Source organism: Pteronotus mesoamericanus, unplaced genomic scaffold, assembly GCF_021234165.1.
Source record: "Pteronotus mesoamericanus isolate MK-2021 breed Mesoamerican mustached bat unplaced genomic scaffold, CSHL_Meso_final scaffold_507, whole genome shotgun sequence".
Taxonomy (NCBI): domain Eukaryota; kingdom Metazoa; phylum Chordata; class Mammalia; order Chiroptera; family Mormoopidae; genus Pteronotus; species Pteronotus mesoamericanus.
The window spans coordinates 4,109,207-4,123,967 of record NW_026555319.1 but is presented as its reverse complement, the minus strand read 5'-3'; the positions used below and the strand labels follow the sequence as shown (position 1 = coordinate 4,123,967).

Below are 14,761 nucleotides of genomic sequence, written 5' to 3'. Positions count from 1 at the left end.
TGCTTCCACACTCAAGTCCGGCCAAAAGCTATTTTGCTGACGTGTCAGAGTAACCTGTATTTTTGTATGTGATTTCTACTTTTACAGACTTGTTTTAAAATAAAGTATTTTTTTAAAAAAGACTGTCCAAAAAGAAAGGCAGTCAGTTCCCTGGTTGGCCCTGCAGTGACTGACAGTCAAAAGGTCCCAGTGATGGAAAGACCCAAGGTTAAAATTTCGGTCGCACGCCACCCGTAAGCAAGGGTCTCAGTGTGATGCACAGAGGTGAATGTAGGCGTGGCCAGCCTTGGGGAAGCAAAGGCACAGCGCAGGTGTCAGAAGCGGGATGTGAGGAGGAGTTCAAAAGGGAAGGGAAGGAGGGCGCCAACAGCCTCGTCTTACAGAGTGAGCAGCTGTGAGACGCTGGCTACACCTGCCTGAACGAGGACGCAAGAGGCGAATGTAGTAACAGCGGACAGAACAGCACGCTATCATCCCGTCGCCTGGCTGGGAAAGGGAAGTAAGGAGTGGGTTGAGCCCCCGAGATCCTCAACTGTCGTCAAAGGAAATCAGAGGTAGGCCTCAAAAATGGATACATGAAGAAATAATGGCACAAGGTGTCATCCGACTTGGAGTTCAGATGAGTGGGATAAACCGGGGTCCTGGTGATAGATGCAGTTCCTGTCTTTTCTTACCTACCTCCTCCTTCAGGCCCAGCTGACATTCTGCCCAGCAAGGCCGGCAGGAGCTCACGCTGGGGCAGCCTCCGGTGCGCTCACCAGCAGGTCTACCGCTGACCACGCGCCGTGGCCACCAGCTCCTAAGAGGGCAAGTGGCGGCTGCCTTGGGGTGGGTGGGCAGGGGGACAGCCCAGGGCCTGCTGTTCTCTGTGATAAGCTGTTCTGTTCTTTGCTTTTTGGGAGATACAGTTCAAATACCTCATGGTACTTAAGTGTTTTAAAATTCACCGTTTCAAAATCTGTACCTCAACGCTGTTCAGTACTCGCACGAGGTTATGCAGCCACGCCCACATCTAATCCTCCATGTCTTCCCGGCCCCTCCCAAGCCCCATCCCGATTAGCAGTCTCCCCGACTCTCCTTACGCCCAACCTCTGGGAACCACTGATCTGCTTTCTCTACGGATTTTTCCACTCTGGACTTTTCATATAAATAGAACCACGCAATGTGTGACCTTTCTATGACTGGCTCCCCTCACTCAGCATCATGTTCTCAAGGTTCATTTATGTTATAGCAGGAGTCAGCCAGCCATTCCTGCCACGGCTGAGCAGTATTCCATTTGGACAGGCCACCTCTCTTTCACCCCTTCATCTGCCGACAGGCCTTGGGGTTGTTTCCACTTTGGGGCCGCTTTAAACGGTGCCGGTACAGACATCAATGTGCAAGCTTTTGCGTGAACCTGTGCTTTCCTTTCTCTTGAGTGTACCCCTAGGAGTGGACCTGCTGGGTCATATAGTAACTTCATGTTTAACTTTTTGAGGAACTGCCACACTGTTCTCCTCTAATGGATTTTTTTTACTTAAGACCTCTATTACGTTAATATTTTTAATGGAAATGAAGTAAAAACCCTCGGTCAGGAGGCCCAGTGCTGTCTCTGGGGCCCCGACGCAGCGCACTCCGCAGGGGACGCGGCTCTGTGGGCCCCCCTCTGCCTGGCCCCAGCTCCCGCGCCTCAGAGCAGGGCCTGCCTGGCCCACCAGACTCACGTGGAAAGCCCGCCTGTCGGATCAGCTTCTTCTTGGACAGCACCTTCATCGCCTGTGGGAGAAAAGGCCCCGCATCCTGAGTAAAGTGAGCAGGGGGAGGGGACACTCCCCCTACCCCTAGGCTCTTGCCGCTCTGGTTGTTTGGGGACAATGTAGTGAGTGCCTTGTCACCAGAGGGCATCAGACTGCAGCAGGTTCTATGGAGGCTGGAGTCCCGCGGCCCCTCAGGCCGCGAGGGGGCTTCCAAGGCCCCAAGGCCCCAAGGCCGCGTCCCCAGCTGGGGGAACTCGAGCCTTGGGACTCAGTGCCACGGAATCCAGACATGAGTGCTCTGGAGTCATGGGCATAGGACGGGCGTGACTGGCTGTGTGGCACGTGGGAAAACTGAGGTTCAGAAGTTCCATCCCTTGCCCGAGGTCGGGCAGTTGGCACATGGGAGAGGCAGGATTCGAGCCCACACTGGACTGACTCTAAAGCCTCAGCCCCAAGGGCCATTCGGCTCACTACTTCCTGGTTCTCAGAGCTATGGAGGCTGCAGAAATGGTAGCCCAGGGTAAGCACGTGAGACGTCTGCTGAATTCACTCATCCGTTCGTTCTTCCTGAGCAATCGCTTCACCTCCCCACGTCCCCATCTGTAAAGTGGGGACAGCTCTTCCCTCATAATGCGAACACGACCCCCAAATAAAATGAGATGACAGCTAAGAAAACCTCCCAGGAAGCTGAAGGCTGGAAAGGAGGTTTTTCCCTTGGGACAGGGATGGGGGCGGGGGAGGGGGTGTGGATACTCACGTAGTAGGTATTGTCATTTTCATTGTAGGCCAGCTTGACCACACCGTAGGAGCCCTGGATGCAGGGAGAGGACCACGACAATCAGAAATTAGGATCTGCGAGATGAGGACTCTAATATGGGTTACGCACTGGCAGCCCACGGACCACATCTCCCCTGCACGTGCGTTTTGTGGGAGCTCTAGTTTTTAGAAAGTCTGAATTAGTTGCCACCACTTAAAAACAGAAACAGTGGATATAAAAACCCAGGTTCCCAGCCTCAGAACACCAGGTGATCTGACCGTACGGAGCCATCATCGCGTCCGCACGTCCGTCTGCCCCAGACTCACGGCTCTCCGCTCTCCAGCCTAGTGGGCCTCAGGCACAGCGCCTCATGTCAACAGCGGGCTGCCGCCCTCGCCACTCCCTACTGCCAGACCCAGCATGCTTTGCTCATTTATATTTGCATTTGCTCTCTATTGGCATGTGAGCTTATTTAATTTTTTTTATTGATTTTAGAGGGAGAGGAAAGGGGAGAGGGAAAGAGGGAGGAATAGAGGGAGAGAGAACGCTAGAGATACAGAAAGAGAAACATCACTCTTGTCCTTCCATTTATTAATGCATTCATTCATTGGTTAATTCTTGTAGGCACCCTGGCTGGGGATCGTACCCGCAACTGTAGTGTATTGGGATGATGCTCTAACCAACCCAGCCAGGGCCGGGCATGTGAGTTTTTGACCCCTGTAATGACAATGCCCATTGGCTGAAACAAAGTGAAAAAACAGATGTGAGAGTACCTTAGGGGAGAAAAAACAACACTAATAAGGGGCGATGTAACTATCCCCATAGTGACGGGGGATTTCCCTGAATGCTGTGTGTGCTTCTGCAGAAGCACATTAGTATTATGATAGAAAAACAAAACACATGGACCATGAATCACGAAACCCTGCCCCGACCCTGGCCTCCATGCCTCCTCGCCTCCTCACCCAGCCCCAGCTCTAGCGGGCTCTGCCTCGTATCTGAGACATCCTGGCTCCTAGGATGCTTACCTTTCCGATTTCATCCTTCAGTGTGTACTGGTTCAGCTGTACACAATCCTGGAAAAAAGTAGAAACACACAGAACAGGAACTGTGAGTTTGCAACTAGATAAATTTGTCACAAACGAGACAAACACTTGAAACCAGGACCCAAATCAAGAAAGAGGGCCCTCCCCGGTCCCCAGAAGCATCCTCAGTCACTGGCCCCTCTGCAGAGAGACCAGTGTCCTGACTTCTAGCAGCAACTTTTGTAAGCTGCAAAAAAGGCATCAGACAGTATATGGTCTCTTAATACCTGTTTTTTAAAGCTTGTTTCCACTTATACAAGTTTCACTTTAAATTAAACAAGGAATCCATGACCACATTGCCCTGTAAAAATGTAAAGTGATACAAGAAGTGACCTTGGGACCAAGATTTCTTAGATGATACACAAAAAGTAGAAAACACAAAAGGAAACAAATAATAAACTGGACTTCATCAAAATGAAAGCCTTTGTTCTTTCAGATACTATTAAGAAAATGAAAGCCACGCACTAAAAGAAACTATTTGCAACACATATATACTTGGATATCAGACAAAGGACTGGTATCCAGAATATCTAAAGAACTCTTACAACTCATTAATAAGAGGACAATCCAATTTTTGTTAAAAATGGGCAAAAGATTTGGAAAGACATTTCTCCAAAGACGACACAAATGATCAAAAAGCATATGAAAAGATACTCAACATCATCGTGGGGAAATATAAATTAAAACCACTCCCAACAGATTGGTTAAAATCAAAGACTAACCAAAGAATTTAGAGCATACAGAACCTTCACACACTGCTGGTGGGCACTGAACGTGGCGCAAACTCTTTGAAAACCAGTTTGGCAATTTCTTAACATGCGCCTACATGAGCCAACTCCTCTACTTCTAGATATTTGACTAAAAGAACTGAAAACACGTGTCCAAGTAAAGACTTGTGTACAAATGTTCCTATCAGCTTTATTGGTAAAAATCAAAAGCTGGAAACAAACTAAAAGTCCATCAACAAGTAAATGGATAAACAAGCAGGGGCACACAGGAACAATGGAATTTTTTTTTTTCATCCTCAACCGAGGACATGCTTACTAATTTTAGAGAGGGGGAAGAGAAGGAGAGAGAAAGGGAGAGAAAGATGAATGAGAGAGAGAAACATCAATCAGTTGCTCCCGGTAAGCACCCCGCCCAGGGAACCCAACCTGAGACCTTCTGGTTTCCCGGACAATGTTCCAATGGAGCCACAACAGCCAGGGCTGAAAAAAATTTTTTTTTTAACGATGGAATTCCTGATACTTAGCAATAAAGAGGAAGGAACTACTGGTGTCTGCAACAGCATGGCTGAACCTCAACATCGTTAGATTGTGAAAGAAGAAGCTAAGTGATAAGAGTACATGCTAGATGATTCCACTTACATAAAGTCCTAGGACTAGCAAACTAATCTGTAACAGTAAAAACCATGTGGGCAGTGATACGCGGAAGGGGACGGGGAAGGGACGCATTGCTGAGTGTGCCGGAAAAATCTGTGATCTTGACTGGGTGACAGTTTTACAGGCGTACAAATACACCAAAACTGACCCAGTCGTCCACTTGACATATGTGCAGTGTACTTTAATTATACCTCAGTGTACTTGGGGGAATTGTTAGCTAACACAAGAAAAAAAACCTGGGAAAAGAAACATGATCGAACACAGGACTTCACGTGTTACAGATATGCCCGACACTTTCCTTGAGCCACCTCCACAAATGTAACCTTCTCCTCAATTCTTGCTGTCGGTCCAGTGTGTGAACTCCCAGGCTGGCACACACAGGCGTGGGACGCGGTGGGGAGGAGTAAACGGCGCCCCACTAAATCATTTCTCAACTTCCTTTCCCCACAGGGACTTCCACATCAGAGCACCCGCGACCTGCAGCGTTGGCCTGGGTCCTGCCCCCGGCGGCTCAGGGCCCTCCCCTCGCTGGCAGACATTTCCGGTGGTGTGCGGTGTTTCTCTCCAGTGTTACTTTCACTCTGCGTCCTGGCGGGGCGTGACAGGCAGGGCAGGTGCTGTCCTAAGGGGTCCCACGGCTTCCTAATCCAACACTCGCACGCTGCTGAATCCATCTTCCAGAGGTCCGCTCTGACCGCGCTGGCCCCAGCTCACCGCGGCGACCCCACACCTGGCCGCAGACGCCCTCCACAGCTCTGGCCTTGGCAGAGCTGCCTCCCTGCCCACCAAATACCAGTCTCCCCTTTCTTCCTTATAAGTGGAACTCGGGGGCCATATCCTGGGCTGAACAAGGTCATTGTCCCAGCCTCTCACAGCCAGGGGCGGTTGTGTGGCTATGTTCTGGCTTGTGGGAAGGAGGCAGAAGTTGTTGGGTAGTTACCCCTGTTAAAGGCCCCGCACTCTAGCTAACTGAACCCCGACCACCCTTCCCCCCACCTCATGCCTCCACTTCTGGGCCTCTGCACATGCTGTACCTTCCCTCTGCAGTGACCACATCCTGTGTGTGCCCACCTCCAATTGTGGAAGTTCTACCTGGCCCTCAAAATGTAGTTACATATCAGCCCCTTTTAAAAAGTCATTCCTGCCCCGGCTGGTGTGGCTCATGGATTGAGTGCTGGCCTGTGACCCAAGGGGTTGCTGGTTCGATTCCCAATCAGGGCACATGCCTGTGTTGCAGGCCAGGTCCCCAGCAGGGGGTGTCTGAGAGGCAACCGCACACTGATGTTTCTCTCCCCTTTCTCTCCCCCTCTAAAAATAAATGAAATCTTAAAATAGAATAAAAATTAAAAAGCCATTCCTGACTTCCAAGTTTCCTCCAATTAAATGCATTCATTCCTTCAACAGATATTTTCAAGCTCCTACTATGTGCCCACCATGGTGCAAGGCGGCGGCGCCCTACGGAGCTGACATTCCAGCTGGGGGAGACAGGCACGAAGGGACTGAACAGGCACACAGCATCACGGTCCAGAGGCGGGGGATGTGAGGCAAAGCCAACAGGGTGGCAGGACAGAGAAGGCCTGCGGCTCACAGCTGCTGAGGGGGGAGTCCGAGAGGCCTTTCAAAGGAGGTGACATTTGAGTTGAGAGTTGGACGTCAGAGGGACATAACCTTGCAAAGATGGGAGAGGTTCCAAGGAGAGGGGGCAGCAAAAGTATGAGCCCAACAAGGAACATGAGCCTGGGAATCTGAAGAATCTAAGGAAGCGGGTATGGACCTACGTCTGTGAATCAGGAGACGAGGTGGGGGTGGAGGGTCAGATCCCACAGGGCCCTGGGAACCTGGGGGCGGTCTGGGTTCTGACGGGCCTCCCAGAAGTTCACCTGAGGACCCAGTGAGAAATGCACACACACAGCGCTGAGCACTGTGCCTGCTGCGGGCACACATCCAGCGAAGGGGGCCTTGCTGTAAGGCTGGGGGGCCTCTCAGGAACCTGCCCGCCCCCTTTCAGAGCCCACAACACACCTTCCAACCACTGGCAGGTGCTTCTCTTCACTGGAGGCTCTCTCCGGCCCCGGGCTGCTCTGCGCACACTCAGGGCAGATCACCCACCCGCAGCAGCCTCTCTGGCGGATGGGTGCCATTGACGTAAAAGGCCCTGCTCCCGGCTCCCATTTTGGGTAACTCTGAGCTCATACTCTCCCTGGCTCCCGTGTTCCCCAGACAGATGGGGCCCAGTGCTCAGTGCTCACCGGCTCCGTGGCTGCATCCCCGGGTGACTTCCCTTCCCTCTCCTCCCTCCCCACCTGGGTTCCTGGCATCACCTCCCAAATCAGTTGGTTGCACCAGGAATGTTCTGCAGAAGCCTATCTAACGCGGAGACCCGGCTCGGCTCGGCTCGGCTGTCGCTGCTCACGCACCTGCATGCCAGTGATGGAGACGTGATGGGACTCCACCGTGGGCCGCCGGGGCAGCCGCGGGGAGGACTGCGGGGAGCCCACGGGCGAGGCGGGCTGGGCTGGGTGGGCGCAGCGGCCGTTGACGTCCAGCTGGGAGCGCTCCTGCAGGGAGAGCTTGCGACTGGAGAGGTGGGGCCGGGGCTGGGGCCCGGCAGCGTCGAGGGGGACTTCTCCGCCATAGGCCTCGAGGGGCCGGTCCCGGGCCAGGCCCTGGTCCGCGGCGCAGTCCGGCTCGCACTCGGTGACCACGATGAAGGACTCCATACCCAGGCGGATGCTCAGGGACGAGAGGCCGCGCAGCGCCTCGCACGGCTTCTGGCCTTGGCTGCTGCTGTCGCCGCCGCCCACGCCCCGCAGCTCATCCTGGGGGGCGGCCCGCTCGCTGCTGGGTTGGCTAGAGACGCATGATGACATGGTGCGTGCGCGGACCTCATGGGATGCGGCCTCGCCGGGGCACTCCCATCCGCGGCGCCGCCTGCGGAGAGAGGAAGGGTCAGCGCCCCGCCCACTGCTGCCCATGACAGCGCCTCGTTCCTGCCCGTGTTGCCGTCCATCCCAAAAAATCCGGCAAAACCTGACCTCTGGATCGATACAGAAACGAATATGCCACATTTCCTTGGTTTAAGTCTCTCCGCACACGTATAACGAGAAACCAAACCTCTATTCCAGAACGAACCAAGGAACCACGTGTGACAGAATCTCAAAACAGAGCACGCGCGCCCCCTACAAAGCAGGGCAGCTATTTCCAGCTCAGGCCAACTCCTCCCAAGCCGGGACGCGGGCCGAGGGCTGCCTGGTTCTCCGGCCGCCCACCCTTCTTTTCAAAAGAAGCCCTAAACCCAGAATGTTAGATGACATCTCAAGATTTTTTTTCCCCTTAATTAGCCATTATTTAAAATATTTTTTAATGCAAAGGACACTCCGGCCTGGTGACCTCTGGGCGGCATCACTTCACTATGGCAACAATGCAAACAGCACTTCGCAGTTTACAAAACAAATTTCACATCAGCATAATCTCCCAAGGGTCCTAAATTGCTGGTTTGCTATTATAGCCCCATTGAGTAAATAGGGAAACTGAGGCTCGAGAGAAGGAAAGGGATTTGTCCAAGGTCTCCTAATGAAAAGCCCACATACCCAGTAGCTGGGTCTCTTAGCCAATGATCCTCAACTGGGAAGTGGGGGTCCAGGGTCACATCACACCAAGGACAGGCGCCAGGACAGTGTGAGCCGGGGCATCTGTGTTGTCTGAGGGGCCAGACTTGATATCTCTATTATCTAATGTTTTCCTCGTTCAGCTGGTGCCTGCCAGACAGAAGGCAAACACAGGATCCAAACCGTTGATATCAAACAGCTTGGTGGTTCCTCAGAAAATTAAACAGAGAATCACCACATGACCTCGCGAGTCTGTTCCGAGGTATATGCCCAAAGAGCGTGAGTCACCGCAGCCCCGGGAAAGCGACCTCCGCGCCCGGCCGCAGGCGACCGGCGAGCACCGTGCGGCCTGCCCACGTGGCTGCATGGGACCCAGGTCCCGAGAGGAATGAGGCACTGACACGTGCCGCTGTCTAGACAAACCAACAACATCATGTGAAGTGAGGGAAGCCAGGCCCAAAGATCACGTCTGTATGAGTCTATCTATACAAAATTCTTAGAACAGGCAAACCCATGGAGACAGAAAGTAGATTAGTGGTTGCCTAGGACTGGAGAGGCAGTGGGCGGAGGCGGGGTGACTGCTCGCGGGCCAGCGTCCCCATTTGGGGATGAAAATGTTCTGGAACTAGATAGATTGTGAATGTACTGAACCATGCCACTGAATTGTGCATAATCATTTTAAAATGGTCGATTTTTAAAAAGATTGACAAACTCCCTTAGACTATCAATTCCTTCTGTCTCTGGGACAGAATATTAACCTTTGGTTCATGTGTTTGACAAATTCTGCTGGACAAATGTCACAGGTGCGGCTGGAATTCAGGGAGGACGTCGACAGATGGGGACAGTGGCAGCTTCACGCCAATCACCATGTCACCACAGTGCCGAGAAGAGTGGCTTTAGGAATAAACTTTCTCTTGGTGACACTGCATGGCAGTGCGGGGACAGAGAGAAAGGTGCAGACTGGAGCAGAAAGCCAGGGCTCCCTGGAGGAACCGCACGAGGGGCAGAGAGATGCCACTTGCCCTCCTGGGGGCAGCTTCCGTCAGGCCACCTAGACAGCGATGTGGGCAGATGGGGTCCCTGCTCTTGCGGAGCGAGTTAAGACCAATGGGAAGGCGCTGAGAAAATAACATGTGTCCCCACCTGGATACGGCCGCGATTTGTGAACACAGTTCGCGCTACGGGAACAACAAAGCCCCACCATGTGACACGGTGCTGGGCCGCGGATTCAAACGACCAAGAAATGGTTCGGCGCGTCCTCAGAAAGCTGAATAAAGAACTATGGCGGGACCCAGGAGGTCTTGTCCTAGGTGTCTGTGCTAACAGGAAGTGAAAGCAAGACTCAGAGGCACACACGCCCGTGTTCACGGCAGCATTACCCGCAGTAGCCACAAGGTGGAAACAACCCAAGTGCGTGTCAGCTGAGGCTGCATAAACAGGCGGCGGTGCCTCCCTGCACTGGATTATCCGCTGTAACAAGGAATGAAGCTCTGACAGGTGCTACGCCCGGATGACCCTTAAGGACGTGCTGAGTGAAACAAGCCAGCTGTTAAAGGACAAATACTGCCTGGCCTCACTCACGTGACAGACCGAGAGTAGGCAAATTCAGAGACAGAAAGTAGAAAGGAGGTTACCAGAGGCTTGGTGGAGAGGGGAACAGGGAGTCATTGTTTAAGGGGCACAGAGTTTTCAGATGATAAAAAAAGTTCTGGAAGAAGCAGTGATGGTTGCACAACACTGTGAATTTAAAATGAATGCCACTGAATTGTACACCTAAAAATGGTAAATTTTGTGTTATGTACACTTTGCCAAAATTAAGAATAGTAAACCTACAATGAAAGCCTTTTTTTTTTCAACTATCAGATAGGCAAAGACAAAAAATGTAATAACAACATTATTTTGGTGAGGCTCTGGGGAGTATGAATTGGTACCATCCTTACGAAGGGAAATTCACCAAAATTTAGCAAAATCCCAAATGCACACACCTTTGACTGAGCAATGCCATACCTGAGTGTTCATCCTATAGACCACCTCACACATGTGAAATTTAATGTACGTACAACGTGCCCTGGCCAGTGTGGCTCAGTTGGTTGGGTGTTATCCCGCAAACCAAAAGATCACCAGTTCGATTCCTGGTCAGGGCACATGCCTGGGTTGTGGGTTCAGTCCCCAATCAGGGCGCATACAAGAAGTAACCAACCAATGTTTCTCACATCAATGTTTCTCTCCTTCCCTTTCTCCTTCCCTTCCCCTCTCTCTAAAAATAAATGAATATAATCTTTAAAAAATGATGTACATAAAAGATTGATTTCATAGTGTGGTTTTAAAGGACCATCCACAGGGGGCTGGGTAAATACAGCGAGGTACATGCATCCCAGGAGAAAACCATGGATTTATTTTAAAAGAGGTAACTGCACATTCTAACACGAATGAGCTCCAAGTCACGCTGTTACATGGAAAAAACCAAAACACTAGTATGCAGCTGTTGGCCCGGGGGCAAAGGCCATATATGTGCCCATAATTGCTTATGCAAAGCAAACTTCTGGAAAGGTACAAAGAAAATGGTAACAGTGAAAACTGTTGTCTCAAGAGAAAACTACTGGTTTGCAGAAGTGGGGAATCTAGGTGGGAGGGACTTACTTTTCACTGTATTTACCTTTACTTAAAAAGTAAAAATTCACCCTGGCTGGTGTGGCTCAGTGGATTGAGCCTGCAAACTGAAAGGTCGCTGGTTCGATTACCAGTCAGGGCACAGGCCTGGGTTACAGACTGGGTCCCAGGTGGGGGTGCGTGCGACAGACAACCAATCAACGTATGTCTCATACACGATGTTTTTCTCCCTCTCTTTCTCCCTTCCTTCTCCCTCTCTAAAAGTAAGTAAATAAAATCTTTTTTTTTTTAAGTAAAAATTCAGAAATGACGTTTTAAAAGAAAGAAGGTAACTGTAGCCACGATAGAACGCAGGGTGATGAGGCCTAGCAGCTGCCCACAGCGGGAGAGGCGGGGGAGCCGCTGGCCGCCTCCAGCTCCTCTGCCAGACCCTCTGTGCCTGAGAAAGAAGCCGTTATCCGTGTCCTGTCCTGGCTTCCCTGTCCGTGAGGGAACACGGCGCAAGTTCAAGGCTCTCAGTGGCGCCAGGTACTGTCACTTTACATATCCTTTTCATGGTCCTGGGGTCCCAGGAGGGGAAAAGCAGGAACCCTGAAGTGTTCCTGCTTAGACTCACCATGGAGGATCGACGCAGCCTCTCTTGGCCTCGGTGTTCTTACCTATGAAATGGGCGCTCACCCGGTAGTCATAAGGATTATTGAATGAACTATGCACTCACTATCCTGCCTGGCATGCGGTTAAGTGCTCAAAAAACTCTACTTTCCACAAACACCTATTAAATGCCCACTGCCTGCCAGGCTGTGTTCCAGAATGTTCCTATGAAGTTCTGGTGTCCGAGTGCGCCAGCCTGCTGTTGGGGGGCTTCCAGGGCCCTGGTTGTGAGCCCGCCCGCCCCAGGGTAGCAGCCTCAGGGGCCGGCCCCCCCTCCCAGCCACCGGACAGGGCTGCAGAGTTCCTGAAAAGAAAAGGAGCCTGGCAGCACCTGAGAAAGTTAATGGAGGGTTTTTTTCTCGTCAACAGAAAAACAATTGCTTATCGATCTCCACTCCAGGCCAAGGACACCAAGGCATCCGCCCCCAGCAAAGCTGCTTTTAATCAGTCTCCTTGACACACTGGCGTCTGGCCTGGCCTTGGCTTTTGAGGTCTGGAGGGAGGAGGAGCGGAGATGCACCCTGGCCGGACTGCGTCGGGCGCTCTGCGCTGCAGGGCAGCTGTGCCCTGGTCTCAGGAAAGGGAGCTCAGCCGTCAGGGCTGCAAGGCCACAGGGAGGCCGCTGGGCTGCCAAGAGGCCTGGCAGGCAGGGCTCGGCCATCCAGCCTGAGTGCAAGACCCTACAGGGTCACAACCCTATAAAGGTCGCTGTCAACACTCCCCAAGAGAAAAACGTTGTAAAAAAGACAGCAGTTTGCGTTTATAACAGCAACAGCTGACGCCCAGCCAAGCACTCATCACGCACCAGGCACGGCTACCTGCCCCGCCTGGGTCACTGAGCCTGCACTCGCCCCTGCGCCGGAAGGAAGGACTGCCGGGCGTTGCATTCCAGGGCTCCAGGGTGAGGGGGCCCCCCACAGAGATGCTTGGGTTGGACAAGATGCCAAGAGCGCTCTCCCCTGGGCCTCCTGCCCCAACCCCGGGTCCCGCCCCCACCCCGAAGGCCTCCCCCAGCGCCCTTGGCCGGCAGCCCCGAGCTCCCCTCCCCTCTCCTCTCACAGGGCAGCGCAGCCAAGCGACCAGACCCTGCCTGGAGCAGATGGACCGGGGCTCGGGGCCAGCAGGAAGGGAAGCGCTGCCTCCTCTGCCGTAAGCCAAGTGGCACAGACCTATAGGAAATGCGTTCCCATTTCCTGGGGGCTGTTTCCAACCTCCGCCTGCTCACGGAGGACAGAGGCCACCCTGGGAGCCTCAGTGCAGCAGACAACAAAGGAGCCCAAAATAGCTGCAAGGATCCTGCCAAGGCCGGGGCTGATGGCCTCTCTGGGGTAACAGGCATGGCCAGCACAGTCTCTCTCATGTGGGGAAACTGAGGCTCAGGGAGGCCCTGAAGGAAAGTCGCTCACCCATGTGCTCTTTCAACAACTAATTATTGAGGACCTACTATGTGCTGGATGAACAAGACAGCCATGCTTTCTTAAAAGCAGGCACACAAGAGACTTTATATGCACATGCTGGAGGAAAAACCCAGGAGACCAGAGAACACCGAGACCCACTTCAGGTCCCAATGGCAGGGAGGGGGTCAAGGAGGGTGTCCTGTGGGGAGGTTACATTTAGGCTGAGAACCTCCAAGGTAAACAGGTGCTGAGGGGATGGGAACTTGGTCCAGGGGAGGACACGGCTTCTGAGAAGGGCCGGTGGCAAGTGGTGGGAACAGAAAGAAGGTCCCCGTGGCCGAGTGTGAGCGAGGTCCCAGATGGGTGGGCGGGGTTCAGGAGTTTGTAGGGGCGTCCAGGGCAAAGCCACGGGGACCCCGCTCGGTGCCTGTCATGAGTTGAATTGTACCCCCTAGAAAAGAAGTGTTCGAGTCCTAACCCCAAGACCTCAGAACGTGGCCTGCGTGGCGAGAGGGTCCTTACACGGGTAACCAAGGTGCGAGACAGTCATTAGAGCGGGTCCTCACCCAGTGCGGCTGGTGTCCTTATAAAAAGGAAAAATGGGGACACAGAGACCCCCACACAGGGAAAATGCCATGAGAACGCGACGGCAGAGACCGGGATGCTGCACCTACAAGCCAAGGGGCGCGCCAGGTGGCCAGCACACCGCCGGACGCCAGGAGAGAGACATGGAACAGGTTCCCCCTCGTGGCCTCAGAGGGAACCAACCCTGCGGACACCTTGATGCTGGACGTCTGGCCTCCGGGACCGACAGCCCACCCGTGCCTGGTGCGTAAGCCCGCCGGGCCGTGGCGCTTTGTCACGGCAGCCCTAGCGCCCTGACACCGCTCCCCACCCAACCTGCGAAGCCACCATTCAGCAGGGACTGCCAGCGCGTGACCGGGGTGGCCTGAGACGCTCGGCTGTCCGAGCTGCAGGGCTGAGAGGTTAGACACCAGCTAGAATATTCCAAGTTCAGGGCCTCGGCCCAACCAAGCAGTCTTATCAGACTCGGGGATACCGACTCTTAACAACTGTCTGTCCTTGAACGCTCTTTAGTTTGGAGGCGCTGAAACTGAATGTGTCCCCAGAGACGAAAGCCCTCCCTCCCTTGCCAGATGGCAGGGAGACAGCTCTGGTTTTTGAATGTGCGGACCCCAACCCAATGCAGTGCCTGCAGCAGAAAGATGGCAAATGGTGACTCTGAGATGACATCTGGTCACCGATGTATTCTGCTTGGCCTCCCCTGTGTTTAAAACTCTTTCGCCCTGGCCAGCTAGCTTAGTTGGTTGAAGCGTCATCCCGATAAGCCAAGGTTGCGGGTTTGATCTCTGGTCATTTACATATAGTAAATAACCAATGACTGCATAAATAAGTGAAACAACAAAGCAATGTTTCTCTCTAAAAATCAGTAAATTAAAAAAAGAACTATTTGAATAAGATGCCAACATTTCGGAGCTGGGAGAGTTTAGATAAAAATCAAAATTTCATGCCCCTGA

At 52.9% G+C, this 14,761-nt stretch overlaps 1 protein-coding gene across 1 annotated transcript in view; it reads right to left on the bottom strand.

The window, feature by feature from the left end:
• The window catches only part of CAMKK2 (calcium/calmodulin dependent protein kinase kinase 2), a 44,267-nt gene that overhangs the window by 21,043 nt on the left and 8,463 nt on the right, over positions 1–14,761 (bottom strand). Inside the window, exons 2-5 of the mRNA XM_054593904.1 lie at positions 7,375–7,888; positions 3,519–3,566; positions 2,494–2,547; positions 1,704–1,755 (exon numbers count right to left, since the gene is read on the bottom strand). Of these exons, the coding sequence (XP_054449879.1) occupies positions 1,704–1,755; positions 2,494–2,547; positions 3,519–3,566; positions 7,375–7,827 (607 nt within the window). The 5' untranslated portion in view covers positions 7,828–7,888. The remainder of the gene's footprint in view (positions 1–1,703; positions 1,756–2,493; positions 2,548–3,518; positions 3,567–7,374; positions 7,889–14,761) is intronic.